This window comes from Mus musculus, chromosome 15 (assembly GCF_000001635.26).
Source record: "Mus musculus strain C57BL/6J chromosome 15, GRCm38.p6 C57BL/6J".
NCBI lineage: Eukaryota > Metazoa > Chordata > Mammalia > Rodentia > Muridae > Mus > Mus musculus.
The window spans coordinates 12,574,264-12,598,848 of NC_000081.6; the positions used below are offsets into that span (position 1 = coordinate 12,574,264).

Genomic DNA, 24,585 nt, shown 5'->3' on the forward strand with positions numbered 1-24,585 from the left:
TGAAACACGAAGGGAGAGGAGTTCAGAAACACCGCAGAGTAGAGGAACACAGAAGGCAATAAACTAAGGAAAGCCAAACCACGGCAGACCCCATCCCCAAAACATCCAGACTGCAGAGCATAGGGATAAACGGTAGATGGTGGTTTCCAGGGGCCCAGAGGAAGAGGGAACTGGGCATGACTGGTGTCTTCCCATACATGTGTATGTGTGTGTGATAATATACATATGTGTGTGTGTATTCCTCTTTGAAGAAGTATGAAAATTAGACAGGGCAACTCTTTCTTCTGTGAATGTATATTATAAAGGAAATATTTTACAGAAAGTGAAATATACCCCCAAAAGCTGATATACAACAAAAGCTTACTCCTAAAACTCCTTCATAGTATTGATCACAATTATTTCTAAAATGGGAAGGAAGTCTTCCAAGACACGTCCCAGGGTATCAAGAGGCCCGTGTATCGGGAACATCAGTATTGTCTAATGTGTAGATCCGAAGCTAAAACACAGTAAGTAGCCAGTAAACGTCCTTGCATGGATTAAGACCATAGAGAGGGCTCTCTGCTCCTCCCTGTTCCAGAGACAGCCGCATCTTCTTGTGCAGTGCCAGCCTCGTCCCGTAGACAAAATGGTGAAGGTCGGTGTGAACGGATTTGGCCGTATTGGGCGCCTGGTCACCAGGGCTGCCATTTGCAGTGGCAAAGTGGAGATTGTTGCCATCAACGACCCCTTCATTGACCTCAACTACATGGTCTACATGTTCCAGTATGACTCCACTCACGGCAAATTCAACGGCACAGTCAAGGCCGAGAATGGGAAGCTTGTCATCAACGGGAAGCCCATCACCATCTTCCAGGAGCGAGACCCCACTAACATCAAATGGGGTGAGGCCGGTGCTGAGTATGTCGTGGAGTCTACTGGTGTCTTCACCACCATGGAGAAGGCCGGGGCCCACTTGAAGGGTGGAGCCAAAAGGGTCATCATCTCCGCCCCTTCTGCCGATGCCCCCATGTTTGTGATGGGTGTGAACCACGAGAAATATGACAACTCACTCAAGATTGTCAGCAATGCATCCTGCACCACCAACTGCTTAGCCCCCCTGGCCAAGGTCATCCATGACAACTTTGGCATTGTGGAAGGGCTCATGACCACAGTCCATGCCATCACTGCCACCCAGAAGACTGTGGATGGCCCCTCTGGAAAGCTGTGGTGTGATGGCCGTGGGGCTGCCCAGAACATCATCCCTGCATCCACTGGTGCTGCCAAGGCTGTGGGCAAGGTCATCCCAGAGCTGAACGGGAAGCTCACTGGCATGGCCTTCCGTGTTCCTACCCCCAATGTGTCCGTCGTGGATCTGACGTGCCGCCTGGAGAAACCTGCCAAGTATGATGACATCAAGAAGGTGGTGAAGCAGGCATCTGAGGGCCCACTGAAGGGCATCTTGGGCTACACTGAGGACCAGGTTGTCTCCTGCGACTTCAACAGCAACTCCCACTCTTCCACCTTCGATGCCGGGGCTGGCATTGCTCTCAATGACAACTTTGTCAAGCTCATTTCCTGGTATGACAATGAATACGGCTACAGCAACAGGGTGGTGGACCTCATGGCCTACATGGCCTCCAAGGAGTAAGAAACCCTGGACCACCCACCCCAGCAAGGACACTGAGCAAGAGAGAGGCCCTATCCCAACTCGGCCCCCAACACTGAGCATCTCCCTCACAATTTCCATCCCAGACCCCCATAATAACAGGAGGGGCCTAGGGAGCCCTCCCTACTCTCTTGAATACCATCAATAAAGTTCGCTGCACCCAAAAAAAAAAAAAAAAAAAAAAAGACCATAGAGAGTCAGAGACTGCCTAGGGGTGAGGGAGACAATGCAATCAGTGGATTGCTTACCACACAAGCATGGGGACCTGAGTTCGGTCCCCAGAATCTATGTAAAAAGCTGGATGTGGCAGCATGCGTCTCGAATCCTAGTAGTGATGGGCAGGCAGACACAGGAGGATCCAGAGGCTTGCTGGCCAGCAAACCTTGCATCAAACTGCAAGCAGGGTTTTTTACTCAAATATATTATGAAAGAAAGAAAGAAAGAGAGAGAGAGAGAGAGAGAGAGAGAGAGAGAGAGAGGAGAGAGAGTCTGAGAGGAAGAGGAATGGAGGGAGGGAAAGAGAGAGCTGGTTATTTCAGGCTTAGTGAAGAACTGTCACTTAAGACTGCCAGGGACCCTCACTCCTGCCTTCCCACCGTGGTGGCAGTGAACAGATAGAAAAAGCTCTTTCCCCCTTTGCTCTGGCCCAATTGGAAACCAACACAATAGCCTGAAGAACTGAATGTATGAGGCAGGAGTCACCTCACCTTCTAAGCTGTGGGGTGTGTGTGTGTGTGTGTGTGTGTGTGTGTGTATGTGTGTGTGTGTGTGTGTGTGTGTATGTGTGTGTTCAGGTAATTATCCCATATGAACCAGACACTTTTTCAACACCTCTCCTTTCTGTTTACACCCATGCTCCATTATTTTCTGTCTTTCTAATTAAAAAGGAATACATGTCCCCAAATCATAAGAATTATGTCTCCCTTCGCCGAGTAACTGAAGGCCAACTGAATTTGAACCGCTTCCTTTCACAAGCTGTAACCCCGGGTCTCTCCATTCATTGAAACTAAAAGAAAGAAAAAGCTTTCGTTTTGTTCAGCACCTGTTAAAACACACCAGAAGAAACAAGAACAACCTTTTCTAAAAAGCAATCTACACATGCCAGACAGCCAAGAGACGACTAAGACTGCCATTGTTTAATGTGTAACAGCCACAGAACCGCCTCTTCACCTGGCTAGCACTAGGTGCTATTGTAGGGTCTCACCAAATGGTAGGCAGCACCTTACAGCACATTTCTTACCACATTTCTTGCCCTGCGTGCCATCACAAAATAAACTTAATTAAACAGTGCCCTCCAGAGGCCACTGGGAATTTAACTGTCCTGACAGATTCTGGAAAAAGTCCAAAGAAAAGGCAATTTAATTTTCTTTTGTGTTTATGTGGAGTCAGTACTTGGGCATGGCGTCCCTCGGTGGATGAGAACCAGCTCTGTCTGTCTCCACAGTGGACCTCTGACCGGGGTTAATCTGTTGGCAAAACATCCTTTACGAGGACGAGGAAATATCAAGGAACACTGCAGCTGGGCATGGTGGGAACTGGTGGTGCCTCCCCTGTCCTCCTGGGAACCGTCCCAGGCTGCATGCCTAAGCTGTGTCCCTCTGAATGAGCTGGCTTTCTCTCTCCTGTGACAACTGTGTGCTTTGCTCCAGCGGCTTCTGGGACCTGATTCCATGAGACCTTTCAGTCTGTTTACACCGCTGAGCAGCCTGGCCTTATCCGCTCAACTTAAACTCCCAGGAGACCAATCCAGCTGTCAATCAAGCCTCCAGGCAGGATCAGGATTGAGGTTATCGATCACATGTGGAATGGCCGATAGGTAGAGGTTGGGATGGGGATTTGGAGGTGGAAGGAGAAAGGGCCAGAACCCCGAGGTACAAAACAAGTTAGAATACCCAGCACTTCACGCAAGAAGGGGACTAGTGCTTCAAAGAATGTTTTTCTACTATGCATGAGCCACTGTTTCTAGAGGGTACCATGCACCACTGTTCATGAACTCCTAAACATCACTTCATCTAATCCCCTCAGCCTCCCATAGGGTCCGTCCTGTATCGGCCTTATCTTCACAAGGACCTACTGGCAACAATGTCTACATGTTTAGCGGTTCCCCCCCACCCCAGGCTTATTTCCATTTGAAAGTGTGATCCAAAGCTTAGCAAGGTTGAGCCAAGGTCTAAACCAGAGCTTCATATGCTGATGCTGAGCTGTCAGCATTATCCACCTTCTCTACCCCCCCCCCGGGGGGGGGGCAGCCCTTACAGCAGCTACAGAAACCCCACCAGAACAGATCTCATTCTCAGGGAGATGCAATCACGAGGAAGGTGTGATTCCCGCATGGAGAACAGTGAGTAGAGACTAGGAGGGAATTATTACTGACCAGGTCACTCTTTTCTCTCACTGTGTAACAAATGCCGCGCATGCAGAGGCTTTGGGGAGACACCCATCATTCATGTGTTCAATATGGTTTTTATTCTGTACATGGATGCTTTGTTTGCACACATGCCTTGTAGCCTCAGAGGCCAGTAGAGGGCGCTGGATCCCTGGGACTGGAGTTATAGATGGTTGTGAGTCTCCCTGTAAGCGGTAGGGATTGAACTTGGATTCTCTGGGAGAGAACATCTGCGGAGCCATCTCTGCAGCCCTTGCTGTGGTTCTTAGGGGAGAAATCAAGTCACAGGGTAGACTGGCTCTGCTCAGCAGGGCATAAGGCTGGCAAGGGATGCTGGCTGGGGCTGCCAAACCATCTCATCTACAGCTCAGGCCCTCCAAGATCCCCCTGTGGCTGCCAGAATCCAGTCATTCACACTTGTAGGATTAAAGTCCCATCCCTGACTATTCGCTTGGGTATCTGAGTTCCTTCAGGCCAGATGGGAACACTATCCCGATGCTTTCTGCTTCTGGCTAAACTGCTTGGGGAGGGTTCATGCGATTCGGTGAGACCCCACCCTGACCATTTCACTTTCTTAAAGTCACCTATGCTATGAACTATGACCTAATCATGACATCAAGCTTAGATTCTGTTGCAGGGGCTATGAGGGCCCAGACATGGCACAAGGGTGAAATCTCAGGACATTTTAGAAACCCATCTATCTCCTACCTCCTGATTAAATACACAATGTTAAGCCAGGCGTGGTGGTGCACTCCTTTAATCTCAGCACTCGGGAGGCAGAGGCAGGCAGATTTCTGAGTTCGAGGCCAGCCTGGTCTACAAAGTGAGTTCCAGGACAGCCAGGGCTATAAAAAGAAACCCTGTCTCAAAAAAAAAAAACATAAACAAATAAATAAAATAAATAAATAAACACACAATGTTGTCTACAGGAGTGGGGAGAGGTAAGATCTCTGGGGGGGGGCACTCGAACTGGACTTAGAAGGATGGAATTCCGTGGAAAAGACAGCATCCCCTTGGTGGCCTTAGAAAATGCAACATCATCACTAAGGAGCTGGTGTGGAAAGTGTGACAGGTAAACATTTCAAAAGTATCACAAGAAGTTTCCACTATCAGGCGGTAGAGGGGACCAGTCAGGAAATGACACAGTGCTGCCGGACAGCAGGAGGCACGGAAAGGAAATGTGGGCAGACATGTACAGCCACAGTAAACTGGCTCAGGTAAAAAGATTACTGGTAGGTGGGGTTTTTATAGTCACACTGAAATTTAGAAAGAGTTAAGATATAACTTTGTTGCCCCACGTTCAAAGAAACGGTAGTTGAAGTAAAATCTGAAATCACAGAGAGGAATTTAAAAAATATAATCTTGCAAATAGGCAGGAGGATGTCAGGTCTTTGGGAAGACGGTATCAGTGTAAGGAAAAAGACTGTCATAAAAGAAGCAACAAACTGAGGTTGGGGGAAGTCAGTCAGTGTTAGAGGGCTTGTCTGGAACACACATGGCTCTGGGTCCCACCCCTAGCACCACAAACACAAAGTGACAAACTGACCAAGCAAAACCCAGCCACTCTCATCCATAAAAACCCTTAAAACTTCAAGACAGCAGTGACATTCACTTTTACAAGATTGGAGGAAATTTTAACCATCTGTAGAAAAGGATTAAAATCAGTAACTTCCAAATGCCTATCCAGTCAGTGTTCAGGGTCCTCACTTAGGGGATAAGGACAATAGGTCAGTTAGGTGACCTGTTAGACAAACAAATGAACTGAACATGATTTCTAAGCATCCGGTGGTAATAGTAAGCTGCAGTTATAACCATGAGGCCAGTGCCAAGCTGCACGCCTGTAACCACAACACTCTGGTAGCTTGGGCAGGAGGCTAGTGAATTCAAGGTCAGCCTAGGCTACAAAGCAAAACTCCATCTCAAACACACACACACACACACATACACACACACACACACACACAAACACACATCATACACAGACACCACACACACACACACACACACACACACACACATCACACCACACACTCATACATATACCACTCATACATACAGACACCACACACACATACACACCATACACACACACACAAACACACACATGCACATATCACACACATACACAAACACATACCATACATACATACTACACACATATACGCACACATACACACACCACACACACACACACACATACACTTATATCACACACACATACACACACCACACACACATGCACACATCACAGACACATATACCACACACACACCACACCACACACCATTGTTCCCCCAACCCCTCCTCATAAAACAAGCCACACGTCTATTAAGTAAACTTCCATGTAAGTCAGAGTGTCCAATCTAAACATGCTATGGCACACTATCAATCATGTATTATTTGTAGCAAAATAAATCAGTAAACAATTCATGGGAATAACTTAGTGACAATATCCTTAGACACATTATGTTCATTCCAAAGAACATGACCAAAGAGGCTGACTTGAAAGCACTGCAAATGGAATGCTAATAAGTACAGCACTGAAACCAGAAGAACACTCACTCATGGAGATGGGGGGGTGTTGTGGTGTGGCACATGCCTGCCATCCCAGGACTAGGGAGGCTGAGGCAGGAGGTATGCCTCCAGTTCAAAGCCAGCTTAAAACATAGTATGAAACCCCGTGTCAAAAACAGCCAAACACAGAGGTATATAGATCTCTGTGACCTACTACAAGGCCAGCCTGGACTACATAGTGAGCTGTAAGACATCCCAAGCTACATAGTGAGACCCTGTCTGAAAAAAAGAAGAAGGAATGAGCATTTCATAAGGGGGGTGCTTTTAAATGTGTTTAGGGAAAGCAGAGGCAACCCACAGTCCTTTGCGAAGTCAGGATTTTGCAAGCATTCCTGTGCTAGAAGCTATGAGGGAAACAAACCAAACCCAAAACAAAACAAAACAGTACTTTTTAATTCTGTTAGTGGGGCACCAATTAGTATCATTTCCTGTGGGAGGTAGTCTGCAATAGGAGTAACAAATTTAACATATGTTTTGGCCGTTTTGTTTTTTTTTTTTTTTTTGAGGCACAGCCTTGCTACATAATCTAGCCACAAGCACAGGCTCTTCCTAAACCCAACTCCCAAGTTACAGATGTGCGCATGCACATACACTTACATGTATGTACACAGTGAGTGACATGTGAATGCAGATGGATTGTGAACTTGCTGAGATAGCAAAGATTCAACAACAACAACAACAGCAACAACAACAAAACACCTAGCAACTAATGACTGCTTAAGTCAATGAACTAAGAAAACCTCAGCGCAGTTATAGTTACTAAAGAGGGGAAAACAAAGGGCATGGTCTGATTGGAATCATCTCTAGAATGGTGTGTGTGTGTGTGTGTTAGTGCAGGAGCCCACAGGCGCCAGTATTAAGTGTGAAATCTCTGAAGGCTGGGAGTCTAAGCTTGTGTGTCATCTGACATGGGCGCTGGGGACTGAATTCTGGAAGAGTGACATGTGCTCTCAACTAGAGTCATCTTTCCAGCTGCTCTCAGGCAGGTTTTTAAGGGAGAGAGTGTGAGGGCATCAGATCCCCTGGAACCAGAGTTACATACAGTTGTGAGCTACCTTGGGGATGCTGGGAATCGAACATAGGTCTTCTGGAAGAACAGCCAGAGCTCTTAGCTCTGGAGCCATCTCTCTACCCTCTTCAAGAATTCTTGGAAAGACAGCCCAAGGACGGTAAGAGCGGGACTCTGGCTGGTCATAGCGACGAGAGAATAGGGTTTGGATCCAGGAGGCTTCTCCCTTGACGTACGTCTATTTCTGTCTCAATAGCTCAATGTGAGCATGAAGATCTTTCTGATGCAAACGGTGTTGAGAAAGGAAGTTGGAGATGCATACACTGCAGAAGAAGACAGATCAGGCCAGCAGAAAAGCATTAACTAAGCGGAATCAGGGTAGCGGGGTCAAGGTTGTTCTGGTCTTTAAATCCTGTCTCAATGCTGCTGCTGAAATGAATAAAAAGCCCTGACCTAGGGAAGGACTGGGTATTCTAGGAATGAGTTAGTAATATTGCCAATATGCTGTCCTAAAACAGTGCTCCTCAATTTTCCTGATGCTGCTACCATTTAGTACAGCTCCTCATGTTGTGGTGAGCCCCTACCATAAAATAACATCATTGCTACTTCATAACTGTTATTTTCCTATTGTTGTGAATCATGATGTAAATATCTGACATGCAGAATATCTGATATGCCACTCCCAAGGGGGTTTTGACTCACAGGTTGAGAACAGCTATTCTAAAATAAATAAACAAGACTCTCAGTGAAAAAAATAAAAAATAAAGCTCCCCTGGGAGATGGTTCAGTGGTTAAGAGTAGTTGCCACACTTCCAGAGAACCCAAGTTTGGTGCCAAGGACTCCATGCCAGGCAGCTTACAACCACTTGCAACTCCAGCTCCATGGGCAACACCCTCTTCTGGCCTTTCTGGTACCTGCACACACACAGCACATATACATACAGATACATAAATACAAATTAAAAATAAATCCTTGTAGGGCAATGTGATGCATGCCTTTAATCCTAGCACTTGGAAGCAGAGGCAGGTGGATTTCTGCCAGTTCAGGTTTATGTCTGTAGATTGTTTCAGGCTAGACAGAGTAACATAGTGAAGTCTGTCTTTTTAAAAAATAAATAAATAAATAATGCATCCTCCACATATTAATTTGATTGATGCACAGGTGAACCTCTCTGTTAGACAGATAGTTAGATACTAGAAGTCTTGGAGGATATTGGGGCTGGACCCCTCCCTGAGAGTCCACAGCTTGTAAAACAAAGGACTAGAACAGCAGGCCTTGAATGACCTGAGAAGAATTGAGAGCAGAGTCCTCTTTGTGGTCCTGGAAGGAGGAGGGACATTCTGACCTGCATGCCCAGGAGGTCATTAATGGATAACTATCTATTGGGGCTCCTGGAGTCCTGAGCCTTACACAACTATCATAAAGCAGGAGGCCTTTGATAAAGAATAATGCCACGCTATTGTTTCCTCTGCGAGAGACAATCTAAACAGGCCTGTCGCAACCTGAGCAGCACAAAGTCCCTCAGAAAAGCTGCTGGTGACAGTCTAGGAGGAGATGGGGTAGGGAGAGAATATGCTTAAAATATCTGGTATGAATGATAAAATTAAATTAATAAGAACAATAATAATAATGGCTAGTTGTGGTGGTGTTTGCTTTCAATCCCAACATTTGGGAGGAAAACAGCAAGTGGATCTCTGTGAGTTCAAGGCTAGTCTTGCCTAAATCGTGAGTTCTAGACCAGCAGGGACTACATAGCCAGACCCTTTCTCAAACATAAATAAGTTATTTAATAATATAAAGCCTGTTTGAAATGTATCTCAGGAGAGCCACATTATCCCTTGAGAATGAGCTTTGCCCTACAGTAAACTCTATCCTCTTTTTTAACCTTTGAATTCATTCAAGGGAGCTCACAAGGACAGGGTCGCCAAAGACACTAAGTGTTTGCTTGTTTGTGTGTTTATTCCTTCAAGGTATCTTGTCTGTCTTGGGCTGGTCCATCTCTGATCATTCTTCAAGCATCAGGCAGGACTTTTCAGGAGTGCATATCTGGACTGCCGTGACTCGCCCTCAGGTTTGACAGAGATTGGTTTTATATGGGTTGAGTCTTTAGGGATATCTCTTTCCCATCTGCTCCCTCACAGCTGTCCTTTCAGAGCTTTTGTGAGTAGACACCTGTGTTGGCAAAGGCCAAGGCTTTTCTAATAAATATCGATTCCTTTCATCCTGTCTAACCTCATACCCAGCTCAAGGAAGGGCTGACTGAACGGTTACCCAAGCCGTGGAAAGAGCTCAGCCTCCTTCATCTCCTTCCCCTCCTCAAAGGGGGATGGGGGGGGGAGAAAAAAGTTTAAGTTCTGGAGATGATGCAAAGGAAAGACCACGATCCCCCTGTTAGGGGAGATGGAGGATTAGGCCATCACGGCAGGCCTTGACTATTCATCTGAGTCTTGGAGAACCCCACTTCCCCACACTCCATTATTTTCAACAGTATTAGGGCCACCCAAAAAGTCACCAGTAGTCATGGTTTTTGTTTGTTTGTTTTTTTAAATATTTAAGTAACATAAGTCAAACTCGCATAGTCAAAATCTTTGGAGGAAGATCACATTCAAAATCCATGTAACTATATAACATATGTTTTGTTTTATTTTATTTGTTTTTACAGTGGTAGGGAGTTGGATCTGGGGTCTTGATGAATGCCAGGAAAGTGAGCTACCACTGGGATACAGCCTCAAATTGTTTTTGAGGCTATCAGCTGTCCTGGAACTCACTCTGTAGACCAGGCTGTTCTCAAAATCAGGGATTCACCTACTTCTGCCTCCCAAATTCTGGGATTAAAGGTGTGTGCCACCATGCCTGACTGGTTGTAGTTTAAATTGTATACACATGGGTCCTTACAATACTGGCCCTTCTCAAAGCTACACAAAGTGAACAAGGAAAGATAGAGCCTTGGCTTTCTATTTCTGTGAAAGCCAGGCTGTGAGGTGTCTTGCCTCCCTTCAGAAGTCTCTAAGAGAGGGTAAGAGGTAATCCAGGCACCAAAGCTTGGATTTCAAAGACCCTCTTGTGAAAGAAAAATTGAAAATCACTTGGGGACATTTAGTACCCAAACATGAGAGAACAGAAATGCTCAAACGCGTTCAATACTCAAGTAAGAAAGGTGAAGCAGAAGTCAGCCTTCCTGCAAAAGACTCAGAAATGCCCACGGGGGAGGGTATGAAGTCAGACAGTAGTACTTTAATCACGCCAGATGCCTCCCTCCTTATGCTTCCTAGTGACAGCAATTCCTAGAAGTACTTCTAACAGTTTAGAAGTGGGTATCTGAAGTGAGGCATTGGGGGTTTCCTCTTCCTGGGTGGGAGTGTATGGCCGCACCGGCATTCAGTTCCAAGTCAGGTATCAGCGAAGCAGGTGGTTGGAAGGAAAGGAAGCACATCTGCATGGTGCGCTGCGTCACAGGCGTCTGCATGGTGGGCTGCGTCACAGGCATCTGCATGGTGCGCTGCGTCACAGGCGTCTGGATGGAGCGCTGCGTCATGGATGTCTGGATAGAGCGCTGTGTCATGGATGGCTGGATGAAATGTTGTGTTACTGGCATCAGGATGGAGGGCCATATCACGGGTGTCTGCATTGAGCAGTGCATCACGGGCGTCTGGACGAAGTGTCATATCACAGGATAGAGCACTGTATCAGAGAAAGTCTCCCATCTCATATCATCTCTTCCGTCCCAAAAGCAAGTGGACCCAGGGCTGGGGATGAAGCAGGCATGAAAGCCTGGGTTCAGGCCCCAGCATCACATCGAGCAGGCCTGGCAGTACATGCCTGTGACTCCAGCACTCAGGAGGCAGAAGCAAGAGTGTCTGAAGTTAGAGGTCAGCCTCTGCTGCTATATAGTGAGTTTGTGATCAGCATGGGCCTGTCTCAAAAGCCAAAAACAGTGGACCCTGAAATGTCACTCAATAAATGCCTGTTGATAAGTGTTTACAGACACGGCCAGCTTTTTCTAAGAACTCACTCGATTAGTCACTATAACGCTAGAGACTTGGTTACCTGATTTACCTTAAAAGAAATTTCTGGTCTAGGCAGTAGTGGCACACCTTTAATCCCAGCATTCAAGAGCAGAGACAGGCTGAGTCTGTGGCTAGCCTGGTCTACAGAGTGAGTTTCAGGACAGAGAAACTAGAAGCTGGCGTTAAAGACTCTGGGGACTCCTTTATTCATCTTGAAGAGCCCAGCAGGGTGGGTCATGCAATCACTGTCTCGTCTTCTGTGGGAACTGGGGGGAAGGGCAGGAATGAAAGTTGGGGAAACAGCACATTTTGGTGACTCAGTATGGTTCAGGAGGGGCGACTCAGCAGAGACCTCAGCCTGAAGAGCACAGCTGTGAAGCACACCCAGCTGGGGGACAGACAGCTCCAGCACACTCTCTCACAGTGCTTGATTTCAACCACAAGATGGCAGACGACGGCTCTCAGATTCTCCACTGCCTTGGCCTGGTGGCACTTAGAAATCTAGGGAAAGCAAGCTCCGTGCTTCTTTCCAACAGCAGCAATGACTCTTGTCACCAAGTTGCTACAAGCTACACCTATGAGACGGGAGGTTTTTAGGGTGTGACCCCTGCTTTTGTATGAAATGTAGAGAAACTTAACTTTCTATTTGTTTTGATCACAAACTACAGGATATAGAAAACTATCCAATGCCATTTGTTATTATTTATGGGTTTGAAAAAAAAAAGTTATTGACTCTGAGTCAAAGGCATAAACTTGATCTCTGGGAAGATAGATGACCTCAGGAAAGAACTCCCCCGAGTCTTAGTTTCTTCCGTGATACCAGAAAGTAGGACTTGAATGAGCTGGAAGAGATTCCAGAAACCAAGCCATGAAAAGAACTTGCACGAGAAGGCAGCAGGCTGAAAAGAATGGAGCTGGGTACCATGTGGGTCATGGGCTGTTTCTTTCAGCCTACATCCTTAGGGGAATGGGCTGTTCCACGTGGCCAATTTTCCAGATAATTGAATTGTAAATGCTGAAATTTGTTTTCCTTTTAACTTTCTGCAATGGAAATCTTCTTAGAGAGCATGCTGAGTAAAATTTAACCTTTCGTTAATATCTCTAGGTCACCACCTATAGACTATATATATAGTCTTGCATGGAGTACTAGGTGCCTCTGGGCACACATGCAGGGAGACAAGACCCTGTGCTAAGCGGCCCCAGGGACCATATTATAAAGCTATAATTGGAGAATCTTCCTTTCTCTCTGTCTCCTACTACATCACCACCTGCAGTCATTTCTCCAAGTAACACCTTCTCATACCCTCTTGACACTCTGCCTAAATCTGCTTTAATCCAGACAGAACTCAAGGTTGCCATGGGTAACCAGTCTAAGATTGTACCAACCCTAAATTTATTTTTACACATGATTTGGAGGCAGAGGGGATTGAAGGCTGCTGCTGGCTAGGGCTGATACTCAGCTACTCTTTATTGCATGGCGTGTCTCTGTGCCATTTGGCCAGTCACCTTGAGTATGTCTGGCCTATATCTGCCCAGTGAGATTTTCTTCTGGGATCGTACAGACTCCTCATACTCCAGGAACACATTGGCACTATCGTGGCTGGAGCACTTAAGACCCTATGCCTGTATGTGTCTTTGACTTAAGTGGCCAGCACCCAGACCATTGAAGCTACACAGTAAAATAGCTCACTGCTAATCCAAGGTTTCAATTACTTGTGGTCAAAAAGGTCAAAAACCTTCAGGACAGCGAGATATTTTGAGAGAGAAAGCACATCCACATAACTTACAGTAATCTGTTATGATCGTCCTATTTAAATATTACTTATGGTGGCTAACCTTTCGCTATATTTAATACATACTAAATTTTGCCATAAATATAGCCCATCAGTACAGGGTAAGGGACTGTCCATGGATAAAGGGGACCACTGTCCTGTCACTATCATCTCTTGTGTCTGAGGAGCTGGCAGGGTTTGAGGTTCTTTCGTTCCAACTCAAAGGCCTATTCTCTGTTGTGACTTGTGCTGTGGGTTCAGGTTGCCCAAGGCTGGATGGGCGAGATGCTAAAAGATCCTCTGGACTGGGTATCTTCCTTGTGCCAGCTACATAGTCACCGTGTCGATAAATCATCTTCTCTCACCCACCAAGCAGCTCTTATTAGGAAAACAGAGTCAGCCTCCCATGCCAAGGGAACAGTCACAAGGCTTCTGGAAGTCGCCCTGACTCCTTAGAAGGCCTGTGTCCTCTGGACTGTGCTATGTTCACATTTATTAACCTATAAAAATTTCCAAAGCCCACATTCTGAAAACAAAAACATTTTAAAAACGAAACGTGGGCCTCTTTACGTTTCAGAAAAGTCCATTTGTTCTTGTCGGGGTATATGGGCTCCATCTTAATTAATTCCACATTTTGTTACCAATTTGGAATAATCTGTCTCCAGGGAACAGATCTGGTTTACTTATAGAGAGCTAGTGGAGGGGGTGACTAGGGTTACAGAATATTCCTTGTAGGAACTAATCTAAAAACCTTCCCCATTTCTTCCTGCACCAAACAGAAGTAACATTTCGGAACATTTTGAAAAATCCCATCTTTTCCAGAATGGTAGCCAAGAATTTTATAAACAGAGGCTTCTGCCATGTAATTACCAGCTTTGTCTTTAAGGGGCGGGGAATGTGACATCACATGTGACTGATAGTCTTCATTCTTCCAGAATGTTCTCTGAAGTTCACAGAAGGAAGAAGCTGTCATCCCTCAGAAACTTCTTGGGGCACCTGAAGCACACTGTGGACCATAAGAGCACTAGCTGTGGAGGAGGCTCCTACAGACCTGGGTTCTACGGATGTGTGGTTCTATACAAGAGGGCTGTCAAACCCACTCATGGCTGTGCGTGTAATTCTGAAATAAGCAACCATGACCTCATCATCTACATTTTGCACCTGTTCCTCCCACACTCCACACAGGCAACCATTGAAGCATCCTCCTAAACCCACACACACAGTTCTTTAAAGTTATCAGAGTTTCACAGAAGATGGTGAAAGTCAACGTACTGCTTGTGTTAGCTCTCTAAGGGTGTTGTAATAAACTACCACAAACTGAATGGCTCAGGAAACAGAAACTTATAATCTCACAGCTCTAGAGACTAGGGGTATAAGATCAAGAGGTTAGCAGAGCCAGGTTTCCCTGGTGCTGTGGACAAAGCTGCTTCAGTCCTCTCTCCTGGTAGTTCTTTGGCATGTGACAGCATAACTTGTCTTGACATGTCATTTTCCCTCTGTGTTGGAGTCCAAATTAGCTTTTGATAAGGACAACAATCACACTGCATTATCCACCCAGACTTCAGTATGACCTCATCTTAACTACATGTGCAATGGTTTTACTTCTGAACAAGCTTGTATTCTGAAGCAATGGAAGTTAGGATTTCAACATATGAGTTTGGAGAAGGGGATACAACTCAACCTATAATATCACATAAAACAATTTTGAATTCAGAAGCAAACTTGAGAGGTAGACTAGCTATCCCAAAGAGTTTCTTATATTAGATATGATTTAGAGGTATGTGTGTGTCTTGGTAGAGCATTAGTTCCTACTCAATACTTCTTAGAACAAATCTTCACACATCAAAGTAGAAATTGTCAGTTACAATGAGTGGGGAAAAAAATCTTGAAAACACTCAAAAACTCTTTAAAATGCCAGTAATAGCTTTCCACACACTCAGGCTCTGCATCTGTAGACTAAAGGAACTGTGAACTGCAGTACTAACAAAAAACACTTCGCATTTGTGCTGAGCACTTTTCTTGTTACTATTTCTTAAGCAACACATAATAATACAGATAACAACACAGATAAGAGCTATTTACATGGTATTAGGTATTGTAAATAGTCTGGAGATAATAGTACATAGGCAAATATTATATCATTTGTATAAGGGGCTTGAGCATTCTTAGATTTTAGAATTCACTCAGGATGCTGGAAATAATCCTTCTCAAATTCTGAGAAACACCAGTACCAAGATCCCCAGTCTACTCTCCAAGCTGCAGTAGCACCTAAGTTGGCCAAAGAAATTCTTCTATAGCTTGGATGTGGTCTGTCTCCCAAGGGCTTGTATGTTGAAAGCCTGGTCCTCAGTGTGGCAATACTGGCAGGTGCTATGGACCAAAGGATGGGGCCAAGTAGAAAGACCTTAGGTCAATTCAGAGTCTGATATGTAAAGGAAAAATGGGACACCTGCCTCTCTAGCTTCTTATCTATCGACAAACTCATTCCTGGTTGTTTAAGACTGTACCAACCCTAAATTTATTTTTACACATGATTTGGAGGCAGAGGGGACTGAAGGCTGCTGCTGGGTAGGACTGATACTCAGGTAGTCTTTACTGCATGGCATACCCCTGTGTCATTTGGCCAGTCACCTTGAGTATGTCAGGGCTCTATTTACTCAATGAGACTGAGTCACACTTCATAGGAGTCTAAACCTACAGGGCTCCCTGATCTCAGGACTATGAACTAAGTAAAAATTTTAATTCATAAGTAGTTTCCCTCAGGTATTTTATTATAATAATTCAAAACCAGTCTAATCTGTGTCATTCCTTTTACAAGACAAGGCAAAAGGCCTGTTTCCTTGTTGGTTTATGTAGAAAGCCTTGTTGGCTTGTTCTATGTTTCCCCTGATGTTTGTGGTTATACTAAAGAGGTGTTTTGTGCAGCCATAAACCATTCATGAAATTATACACCAGACTACAAAACTCCAGATGTAACACCGTGGTAAGGAGGAAAAATTGTGAAGCTAGACCTACCTGGGTTCAAATCCCAGTTCTGTCTTCTATTACTTGGGTAATTTTGGGCAAGGTAAATATGGTAGAGCCCTCCCATTTAAGCTTCTCATATAGACAAGTGATTAGGAACTGGGGGTGTGTGTGTGGGGGGGGGACAGTTGTCCACTCTGGTAGATGCTGCTTAGAAGGTGGTGTGTCTTTTAAGTCTTCAAAAGGGACCAGGAAGTGAGCTTTGAAAAAAATCAAGCTAGTCTTCTTATCTTCTCCTGCTGACTTCTGGGTTGTTATGAAGCAATGGGTGCCTAGGGCTCCAGGTACATAGGAGAATGTGAACTCAGAGGGTCTGAAGCGTTCAACCCACACACATTCTAAAGGAAAGACTGGCTTCTGACCAGCCCTGGGAGGCAACAGGTAAGCCCTTGGAATATCCAGTGCAGGGAGAGCACCTCTGTGTATCTAGGGATGCTTAGCTATGCTACGTAGCTTGGAAGCTTTTGGCCACATGGTGGTAATTTACTACTAAAGGGACTAGAAACAAGGGTGACTAAGGTCAGGCCTACATGACCAATCCCATAAAAACCCTGGGCACCACGCCTTGTGTGAGCTTTCCTGCACATAGGCATCTCGGAGTACCATGTATACTGCTGATACGAGGTGGCAACTGAAAACTGGCACAGGGTTACTCTTAGACTTCCCCATGGCTGGTTTCAGTCTTCATCTTTTCAAAGGGATAAACTGGAACCATGAGAGCTTTTCTGAGCTCTATGAGCCCACCTGGCCTATCTCTGAATTGATAGTGTTTCTGGGAAGCCAGATTCACCAGGGAAACAACCCAACCTATCCTGTCTTAACTTCCTACAGTGTTGGGGGTGGGGTGTGGTAGGGTGGGTGGTTAGAAAATATGTCAGGGTGGGTGTCTGCACTTGAAGTCTCTGGGAGTCCTGTGTCTGTTGTAGGTGAAGTTGATATGCAAGACACCTAGGACCACAGCTTTGGGCTTCTGATTGCCAATGAGATGCTGAGCTGACTGATAGAGACTCGTTCAATGGGACATTTCTTATAGTTTCACATAGTGTTTGTTTCCTTTTTACCCCAAGTTTCAGGGAAAGGGAAATGCTTTGAATATAGGTGTTCTTAGCAAACAGAACCAACCCCCCAAAATAATAGAACAAACCAATCAGGGATTCAGTGACAAATAGATGCAACTCAATACATGGTTATTTCTAGGAAGTGAGCTTTGAAATATCAAGTCTTCTCCTCTCCTTTTAACTCCTGGGATCTTAAGAGACCACAGGAGCCTAGGACTCAGTGTGTTTTCTTGTAGGGCGCAGAAGTCAACAGCTTCTTGCCAGGGCAATCAGAACTCTAGAAATATAGCACCAAATAAGATCTAGGCCAATCACAGGTTGGGTGCTAAACCCTTGCTTACCTGGCCCCACTGACATCAACTCCGACCATCAGCTGTCCGTTCAGGGAAAGGATCTCATCCCGGAGCCGAACTTTCCCGCTCTTCCCCGCTGGGCTGTTCTTCCTCAGCTCTGTCACCCAGATGCAGCCCACGTCCAGCACTGGCCCCTGGTGGGTTTTCCTCTTCTTACCCCCTCGACGCTTTTCTCCATAGTCCCCGAAAACAGGGATGTTGCCAAAACTGAGCCCCACAGTTTCAGTGTCTCCCAGCTGCTTGGTGAGGTACACCGTACAGATCTCCATCTCTGGGGGGCTGTGCTCTGGTGGGACTGTGTTCTCCTCCACAGCCAAGTTCAGTTGGATGTACTCCTGCAGCTTCTGGATGGCCGCCTGGCAGAGCCGCTGCTCGGGACTGTCCCCACCCTCCCGCAGGCTGTTCTGCAGCCACTCGTACAGGAGGGGCAGGTGCAGCAAAGCATTGTCCTGGGTGATGGGCATGGTGCTCACTCCCAGACACCAGCATCATGAGAGGTCCTGCTTCCCCCTGGACCCCGTGGGGACCCAAGTCCCTTGGAAAGGCTCCCAATCATCAGCTCTGCCCATGTTCATGTTCAGGCCAGCAGATGAGCTCTAGGGATGCCTCCTGTGAGGCTGGGGTGTTTGCCTTGGCAAAAGAAGGACAGGACAATTAAACCACACTGAAACAACGGCCCGGGAGTGCTCAGCAAGGGAAAGGAGGAAGTATCTAACAAGTCCTTGCTTGGTTCATTTCACAGCAGGGTTCATGCAAATGACGTGGAAATCTGGCTGTTTCTTCAGCAGGTGTCAGGTCTTGCTTGGGCTCATTCACACCTGGAAGAGGAAGAGGAAAAACAAAGACTTGGAGTTACAACACCCAGCCTGGTGAGAAAGGAGCAAATACAGGCACATTTTAGGAACCAAATAGCTCCCTTCTCCCTGCCAGTCTCCAGTATAGCTCCTTCCAGGTTGAACATACAGCTTGAACACCACACACACACACACACACACACACACACACACACACACACACACACCCAGAAGCCTCTGGGACACTGTCCTTCTCCAGGAAATTTCCATGATCAGCATGGAAGTGAAATCCCATTTCTCCCATCAATATAGCATCAAACTCCTACCCAACCAGGAGGCTGCAGGGAAAGGCCCAGCGGGAGGATAAGGAAGGATCTGGACCACTTCTCATCCATTTCTAATTACGTCACCTCTTTTGAGACTGCACGGTTTGGATTAAAGGGGATCCAAGAGAGGTGGCAGCTCACAGCACCATGTAAATAAATTACCTCCGTAACAAAAGCATTTATTTTAATGCTAGGGCTGTCAGCTTCAAGCTACTCAAAATTAATTTAAATTATCATGGCTATTTGCTTGAGATGGGACTCTAATTGGAGACCTATATAGAACAGACAAAAATGGATCGGACCGTTGTGATAGAATTCTGTGCGCACAAAGTCTGATAGTTCAACTGTCCTTAGAAAAGTAAGGTTTCGAAGCTTGGAAGGAGCGCCCCCGAGGGGTGAGAGTGCTCATGCTTATAACTGAGGATTCCTGTTCTCTTGACTCTTCAGGGTCAACGTTTTGTACGCTGTAGTGTTTCACTGGATGCAGAGGGAGAACTATACTTAATGCAGCCACGTACAGGCAAAACAGCCCCGGAAGAGGTGAGATGAGTTTGGATTTGGAAATATTTGCATATCTATAATATCATAGGATAGGGTCTGCATCTCACCATACAATTGACTTAAGGTCCTCATAGGTTTTTTTTTTTTTTTAAGATTTATTTATTATTATACATAACTACACTGTAGCTGTCTTCAGGTGCACCAGAAGAGGGCGTCAGATCTCATTACAGATGGTTGTGAGCCACCATGTGGTTGCTGGGATTTGAACTTAGGACCTCTGGAAGAGCAGTCAGTGCTCTTAACCACTGAGCCATCTCTCCAGCCCCCTCATAGGTTTTCTACATATGATAGTATGATAGTGGCTTCATATACTATTTCAAATGATTTTGATATGAAATCAATATTCTTGGCATGAAGTTTTCCACCGGTGGATCCAGTTGGTGCTCAAACATTTCAGACTCTAGACCAATTCAAATTTCAGATTTCAGGATTCTTAACTTGTATTGAGAAAACTGTCCAACCTGTGTTCTGAGTCATCTCAAATAGTTGCCAGGTGGCTGAGAACGCCTTTGACTTGCTTGTTAGAGAAAAATCACAGAAAATGAGTGTTCATAGGAAAACTATGACTGAAGGGATGGCTGAAGAATTCTCAATGGTAGGAATGAAATGAAAAGATTGAGTAGTAATATAATGTGTCTTTAGTGGGAGCACACCTTAATCCCAGCCCTTGAGAGGCAGAAGCAAGCAGTTTTCTAGGAGTTTGAGACCACACCTGGTACCAATGGTGAGTTCCAGGCCATCCAAGAATAATGTGAGACCCTGTCTACAAAAAAGAAAGGAAGGAAGAGAGAGAGAGAGAGAGAGAGAGAGAGAGAGAGGGAGAGAGAGAGAGAGAGAAGAGAGAGAGAAGAGAGAGAGAGAAGACAGAGGGGGAGGAGAAGGAAGAGGAAGAAGAAGGGAAGGAAGGAAGAGGAAGGAAGGAAGGAAGGAAGGAAGGAAGGAAGGAAGGAAGGAAGGAAGAAGGAAGGAAGGAAGGAAGGAAAGAAGGAAGGGAGGAAGGAAGGAAGGAAGAAGGCAGGCAGGGAAAAGTGTCTCTGAATGTGCCCCTACTTTTCCTCCTCTGACAACTGCAGCTACTCCCTCGCACCACCACATGTCGGGGTGAGAGGGTAGGGTAAGCTTCAGGAGTCATCTAGTCTTCGACCCCAACTCCATGGCCAGAATCAAGTGGATATGGATAGACAAACGACCCAAGATGAACAATCAATTTTAGTCATCTCCAAATATTAACAACTCCTGAGTTGCAAAAGAGAAGAAAACCATTAGACTCATTGTCTTTTCTTGTTGAAAGCTTTGTTCTATCTCCTCTGTGCCTTCTGTTAGGTTTCAGGATGTCCATATATCCAGAAATGAGCTCAAGCTGGACTATAGAACTTGTAAGGAACTGGATTCTCATCTCCTAAAGGAGTCCTTTTGCTTGGTTATCCACTGACACATACCTGTGGCGGCTATCAGAATATCAAAGCCCATGCTGGCACCCAGACTCCCTTAGTATCACAAGTACCTGTTATACATTTCAAAGCCCACACTGGTGTGCTGGCCTTCTCTCCTCCAGTTACTGATCCTCCTTATAATCCACATGTCTGTCCACCCCACATTTTTTATCTTTCTATTCTTTCTCTTCCCCCCTCCCTCTGTCTGTCTCTCTTTCCCTCCCTCCCTCCTTTCCTTCCTCCTTCCCTCTCTCCCTCACTTGCTCTGTTTCTGTCTGTCTTCCTCCCTCAATCTGTCTGTTAGCCCATCCCTCTGTCCTTCTGTCCATCCTTTCCTCCCTCCCTCTTTCTTATGACTTATTCTCCTTATGACTCCATCTCTCCTTATGACTTATTCTCTATCTCCTGCTATCTCCCTATCTCTACTACTCTCCCACTCTGCCCTTCTCTAGCCCTAGCCATGTCCAGTCTGCTTCTCTTTTCCTCTGCTCCAGACTCTTCCAGGTGCCTCTGCATCTCTTCTCTCTCTCTCTCTCTCTCTCTCTCTCTCTCTCTCTCTCTCTCTCTCTCTCTCTCCCTCTCCCTCTCCCTCTCCCTCTCCCTCTCCCTCTCCCTCTCTCTCTCCCTCTCTCTCTCTCTCTCTCTCTCTCTCTTATTCACAATAACCTCCACCCCCACCCCCGATAATGGAGCAGATATCCCAGTAGTTTCTTTACAGAGCCCCTCACATACACTGTTGAAGTAGTTTTGTTTATTTGGGTATTGGGGGTTGGGCCCAGGGCCAAGGGTAGGTTTTGCAAACCCATGTCAGTGAGCTGAATCTCCAGATCTTGTTGTTTCCTTTTTGACTTGTTTGATGTTGTTGTTGTTGTTGTTGTTGGGGAGATGGGGACAAGGTAGCCCAGGCTTGTCTCAAAGTGTTGAGCTTCCTAATCCGGCCTCCCACCCCACTCAGCCTATGTAGCTAAACTTTACAATGTATTTGTTTGTTGTTATTAGTTTTGGTGCATCTGTGCACACATACATACATGCACGTGCGAAAGGCAGGGGACAACGTTAGGGAGTCAGTTCTCTCCGAGTGTGGGTTTTAGAGATTGAACTCAGGGCACCAGGCTCAGCCAGCAAGTTCTTTTTTCTTTGCATCCATTTCCAAGGTCCTTAGTTACATTAAATGGAATTTAATTGGACGTGGTAGTGCAAACCTGTAGTTCCAGGGCTAAGTGGGAGGGAGGGGTAGAAGGACTACCTGGAGTACAGAGAGTTCTAATCCAGCCAGCGCAATACTGTAAGATGCTTGGCGGTATGTCTGTGTGTGTTTGTGTGTGTGGTGATGGGGGAAGGACAGGAATACAGGCTCATGCAGGATGGCTAAATGAAGAAGAGGGGTGATGTGGAGAGCCCTGCCTTCCTTCCTGACTCTGTCCCTTTGTTCTCTAGCAAGATCAGCTCCATCTAGAGGCCAGATGACTTCTTTTCTAACTCCACACAGCAGGTGGAATATTGTCATTTGGAGTCCTAGCTCCAAATTGATCCTTTTATTTCTGTTAAAGAGTGGGACCCCACTTCTCCTGGCCCAGGTTGGGGCTCAGTTTTCAGGGAAAAACTCAGTGACAGCTTTGCTGTGGAGCTATGGTCTGGATTAGGGGATGGTTAATTTTGTGAACTCAGCTGCAGGCAACCTCTGTTGATTCTGTTAAGGAAGTATCATAGATTTATGTTATACTAATTTCCCCTGATTCTAGGATGGCTTTGGAAGGGGGTTTAACCCAACAACTTGTATATGCCAACCTTCATCTTCTCACTGCGCTGTGCCCCCGCCCCTAACATCTCCGTCTGCAATTCCTCTACTACTGTGATAGTAAATTTGTCTTCCTGAGAGTACATTCCCAGTGTCAAGTTCAAGGCCTGATTGATTCAACAATTTAATTTTTTCATAATTCTTTAAGAAACATTCAGACATTAAAGGTGGTGATACACGAGTCAGGCACATTCAATAAATGACTCTATAATGACTTAAGAACCTGGTTCTTTCTAAATATTCAGCATATACTTCCTGGATGAATGGATGGATGCAAATTGACACCAGGAAAAAAAAAATGCCTCTACTCCTGAGTTTGGCCTGCCTCAATCAGACGTTTAAAGAGCATCTTGGTAAGAGTTGGTCTATTTTTATATATGAAATCATCTGAACTGTGACTAACACCTTGAATCACAAGCCATTAAAATTTAATTTAAAGGATCTTTGTAACTATTTTTCTTTCTTTCTTTTTTTTTTTTTCCCGAGACAGGGTTTCTCTGTATAGCCCTGGCTGTCCTGGAACTCACTCTGTAGACCAGGCTAGCCTCAAACTCAGAAATCCACCTGCCTCTGCCTCCCAAGTGCTGGGATTAAAGGTGTGCACCACCACTGTCCAGCATACAACCATTTTCTTAGTTATTGGGTCTACCGTGTGACAGAGACAGGATGCAGAGATGGACAGAACTGTGTGACTGTGTTTGAAGATGTCGCCATTGAGATGGAGAGAACTTGTGAGACATTTAGCTTAAGTTGCTCATTTATATACAGTGAAGAAAGGACAACCGTGAAGGCTGGTGGGGTAGAGCGCTTTGATTTAGCGCCCAGGATGCTAATATGCTTGTGAGAAGCAGGGGAAGGGCATTACTCACTTTGGCCAAAAGAGACTTTCAGTCTTTGTACATGGATGGATGATCTTTGATCTTACGTTTCCTTTTAATAGCCATGTGATTATGTAGATGGTATTTGCTAAGCTTTTGATTTATTTGGAACCAATTAATAGCCGACGCTCAAGTTCCTTGCAAGCTCAAAAATACACGATATTGGAAATCTCTTTTGGGCGACCGGGTAATAAGGTCGTTTCTTACTGACACCATCTCCTATTTGTTATTATTCCCTGTTAGGTCACTTCCCGAGAATGCTTTCCACCCTAGATGGCACGGCTTTTATTGACTTTCTCTGGGAGAAAATGAAGTTCAGAGGAAAGAGTGAAAGGGATCATTTTTCTATATTTATGGGGAATGGAGGTGAGAATTTTCTTTGATGGGGAAGGCCAGTTGGCAATTGCATTTGATTAACCTTCCCCAGGAGACCTGTTGTGTGCCAAGCACTAGGCATGCGCAGCTCTGAGGGGAAAGCACAGAAGCTGCCTCTAGGAACCCTGTATCACATGATCAGCGAAGGATGGGTCCCATTTTCTCGCTCAGAAGTTTAGAAAATGTTTTTCTAGAGAAGACAGCTTTGGGATTGGCCTTAAAAAAGGGGTTGATTTCGAGAGTCTTCCAAGGGTACAAGCTGGAGGACATGTTGTTAGAACCTGCACAGACTCACGATTCTCTGTGATTCTATACAATATAGACAAAACCACTAGCCAAGCTTAGGACAGAAGCGAGTGTCTCAGCGCTGTTGACTGTCTCTGTCTCCTCTCAGTTGCACCCTTAAGACTTCTAGCATGGTGAGCCCTACTGTGTGTACAGTTATACTCATTAAGGCATATTAATGTCGGTCTCAATGTCAGGACTGTGCTCTTAAATATGTCTAGAACCTCTCTGTAACTTCGCTGTGACTTGATGGAATAGTGATGGGCAGGGGTGGGGTGAGGGAAGTCCCAGGTTACTCCTTCTCTG

The 24,585-nt window shown here is 45.6% G+C and overlaps 1 protein-coding gene and 1 pseudogene across 11 annotated transcripts in view; one reads left to right on the forward strand and one right to left on the reverse strand.

Moving 5' to 3' along the window:
• Pdzd2 (PDZ domain containing 2) overlaps window positions 1-24,585 on the reverse strand; it is a 380,258-nt gene that overhangs the window by 214,553 nt on the left and 141,120 nt on the right. For all 11 annotated transcript variants that reach the window (XM_006520163.4, XM_006520165.4, XM_006520167.3 and 8 more), the window contains one exon: window positions 17,818-18,647. In XM_006520163.4, the coding sequence (XP_006520226.1) occupies window positions 17,818-18,293 (476 nt within the window). In that variant the 5' untranslated portion in view covers window positions 18,294-18,647. The remainder of the gene's footprint in view (window positions 1-17,817; window positions 18,648-24,585) is intronic.
• On the forward strand, window positions 608-1,808 carry Gm2606 (predicted pseudogene 2606; annotated as a pseudogene).